The 3,485-nt window shown below is 32.8% G+C and overlaps 1 protein-coding gene across 1 annotated transcript; it reads left to right on the top strand.

The window, feature by feature from the left end:
* Positions 1 to 723: 723 nt before the first annotated feature.
* On the top strand, positions 724 to 1,810 carry LOC150037732 (uncharacterized). Its single transcript, XM_090311290.1, has 6 exons — positions 724 to 875; positions 952 to 1,119; positions 1,197 to 1,301; positions 1,374 to 1,446; positions 1,532 to 1,627; positions 1,727 to 1,810. The coding sequence occupies exons 1-6, from the start codon at positions 724 to 726 to the stop codon at positions 1,808 to 1,810; spliced, it is 678 nt and encodes a 225-aa protein (XP_090167416.1).
* Positions 1,811 to 3,485: the final 1,675 nt, after the last annotated feature.

Consider the following 3,485-nt stretch of genomic DNA (forward strand, 5'->3'; position numbering starts at 1 on the left):
TTTCCCATTCTCAATATTTCAAATTAGTAAAACCAAAGTCCTCTATGAGCCAAGAAATTGAAGGAGACCCTAGTTAAAAAATTGTTCGACATGGTAAAATGTCAAGAGAAAGAACTAACAGTAAACAATCTCATCAGTCCAAATCATCTATTGGAAGTGTTGCACTAAGTGCATCTAAAGAAGATACTGAGAAGATGTTTAAAGAAGAAGATACTGAGAAGATGTCTAAAGAAGATTTGGAGGTAATTTATTTATTGTGACTTTTAAATTTTAATCATATTGTACGTGCTTAACCATGCATGACATAAGTTCTTTTAAATTTGTTAAGGGGACACCATGCCACTTGGCTATAGGAATTGTAGATAATATTGTTGCAGTAGTCGCAACATTTGATGATGATGTGTCATGCTTAATCGTGAAAGTTTTGATTGACATTGTCATTGGAGAAGATTTGCCTATACCAATTCTTGTGAAGGGTAAAATAGAGTTCTTAAAGCAAGCAATGGGCAACTTCGTAAAATGGCCTCGTGAACTTGTAGTTATGGGTAACGAGAAAAAAGTATGTTTCCTTTTCAGTTTATGAGTTTAGTTATTTATTATTTTTCCTACTTTGAATTTTTGTAACTTTGGTTATGGTAGGATCATTCACCAATTAAGAGCTTCAGCTAGTCCTCCAAATATGCTAATGCTAAAGGTACTATCAAATTATTGAACGGACATGCCATGCATAACATGAACGATGTAGACATGATCCGTATCTCTTTGGACGAGCATATATTTGGAAGAGACAAATTTATTTATTTAGGCCGTGATGATCTGCTCCAATATTGCAATATGGTTGAAATAGGCTACATGTGTATTTTGACGTACATTGCGTAAGTATTACTCATCTAAATTCACTCATGTATACTTTGTTTCATGTTGATAAATAATAACTTTTACTTTGTTTAGGTCTCTTTGGGATGAATGTGGTCGTGATATTACGAAGAAGTTTTTTGTAATTGATCAATCAAGAATATCGCCACACGTGAAGTCTCAAGATATCCGATTCAGAAATTTAGCCAATCAACTAGAATTGGCTAATTTAGACCAAATAGTCCTCATTCCATATAACACAGGGTAAGTAAATTGTGTTTATGTTGTGGCTAATTTACATTATACACGTACTAATATTTCAAAATTATTGCTTATTATAGTTATCATTGGATATTGATTGTAATCAATCTACAAGAAAACTGTGTTTATGTTTTGGATTCTCTTCGAAGCAAGGTTCAAGAGGATTTTCATGGAGTTATAAATATGTAAGTATAATTGAACTTTCTTAGCTCTTAATTGAAGTATTTATGTTTAACTAATGTTTTAAAACTATTTAGTGAATTGAAAACATGGCACGCCAAGCACGATCTCCAATACTATCGGTCTTCTCCAAAATGGAAACCTGTAAAAGTAAATTTAACAATTGTTTTCAACTTTATATGTTCATTCGACTTCTTTATAACAATTTAACAATTGTTTTCAACTTTATATGCAGTGCCCTCGTCAATTAGATTCCGTAGGATGCGGGTACTATGTGCAAAAGTATATACATGAAATAGTGCATAATCCTACTACTCCCATTACTAGCCTCGTACGTAAATTATTTATTTTTTTATATAGTGCTAGCTTTAATTTAATAAATGGACGTAAACTTATGTTGGGTTTATCTTTTTTCTTTTCCTTTTTGTAGTTCAATACAAAAGATGCATATACGCAAGGAGAGATCGACGTAATTCGGACTCAATGGGCAAGTTTTGTTGGCCGATTTGTGTAAGGATGTAATTCTTGTTTTTTTTGTCTCAATAGAATGTAAATGCTAGTTATAAAAACGAGAGAAATATTTGAAAGTCCTACATGAATACATGATAAAAATCATAAGGACTGATTAATTATTTATTGATTTTCTTGTCAATTCTGATTCTCTGCAGCTGAGGACTGGTTAAACCCCAGTATCGTTCTAGAGGTTTTCGAAGCACGGTCACCCAGGATGTCTGTTGAATGTACCAAAGAACTTAGCAACTTTACCAATCAAGAAGAGGGCGAGTCTGCTTCTACCTGGATGAAAAACGGAATTTAATCTATACATGACAGTGATGATTTGTTCTAAGCCAGTGGAGATTTTCATAATTATCCTTTATTGTTATGTCTGAAACATTGCTTAGCTATTGCTGTTAGCTGCTTGTAGTTTGGGGATGTAGGAGTAACATTTGAGCTGACATGTTCAAAAGATGTAACCTTGGATGTTGAAGAATGTTTTAAGTGACTAGTCTATGGACAACTTTTCAAAACGTTTGTATGACTTTCACTGTAGGTGGATGACTGGCAACTGTGGTAGTTTAATTTTATTGGTAGTTGATAATTTATTAAGCAAACTAATACTTTATTATTATTATTAGTATTTTTTTTACTGAAGCAGGTAAGGAGGTTGCTCTAGTCCTGAAATCCTTATACGACGGCGATGTTATAGAGGAGGAATTCGTGCTTGAGTATTACCAGCAGGGTGTGGCTGGTGCTAACAAAAGTTCTCATATCTGGAAGCATGTAAAGCCATTCATCGAATGGCTTCAAAATGCTGAGTAAGAATGTTTTACTGCACTTCTTTTTTTATTGTGGTATCTCTCTGCCTATACGTTGGTTTTTATTTTTTACCGTTTCTAGTTTTTATTTTTTTTTTTTGTTTAGCCAGTTATGAGAAAGTTTACGTCTTGTTGTGTGGAATAAGGGGAAATGGTTTGTTCCTTATGTTTGGCGCTCTGTGTCGTCTTCTTATATTTCCTTGTTCTGTTGGTGTTTTGGTTATGAAGTTGTGCTTTGTCTTTGAACAATGATATTGTGTTTGCTTCTTCAACTAAATAGTGTCCTTATACTTTTTTATTTAGACTTCCTGTTGATCTTTTACATTCTTATATTGAAGACACTTTTTTAGACTTGCAGATCTTCTCATCTTCACCAATTTTAGAAAAATGAAGTTTTTGGACGAAAAATGATGGACTAAATTGAATAACTTCGTTAAAATTTATAAATTTTTAAAATACTTCAAATCCAAGTTGTTGATGCTGCAGGTTTTGTTGTAATGCAGGTTTTGTTGATGCTGCTAGTGATTCTGCAGGTTTTGTTGTACTGCAAGTTTTGTTGATGCTGCAAGTTTTGTTGATGTTGCTGTTGATGCTCCACATTTGTGTAAGGATGTAATTCTTGTTTTTTTATCTCAATAGAATGTAAATGGTAGCTTAGAATGAATTTGTGGATAAATTCATTGGTGGAAGACATGATCTATTTATTATTGGAAGTTGTATTCTGGTATTGTGATTATTGTTTGTGGGTTATTCATGCACTATGGTAGTCTTTTTGACAACTTTTGAGGTTTGAAGTATATTGTGAGCTAAATTTTTTTTATTGATGTATGAGTTCTTGAATATTCATTTTTTGGGAATTCTGATAGTTCTGTT

This window comes from Benincasa hispida, chromosome 2, assembly GCF_027475165.1.
Source record: "Benincasa hispida cultivar pf3 chromosome 2, pf3_genome.v1.1, whole genome shotgun sequence".
Classification (NCBI taxonomy): Eukaryota; Viridiplantae; Streptophyta; class Magnoliopsida; order Cucurbitales; family Cucurbitaceae; genus Benincasa; species Benincasa hispida.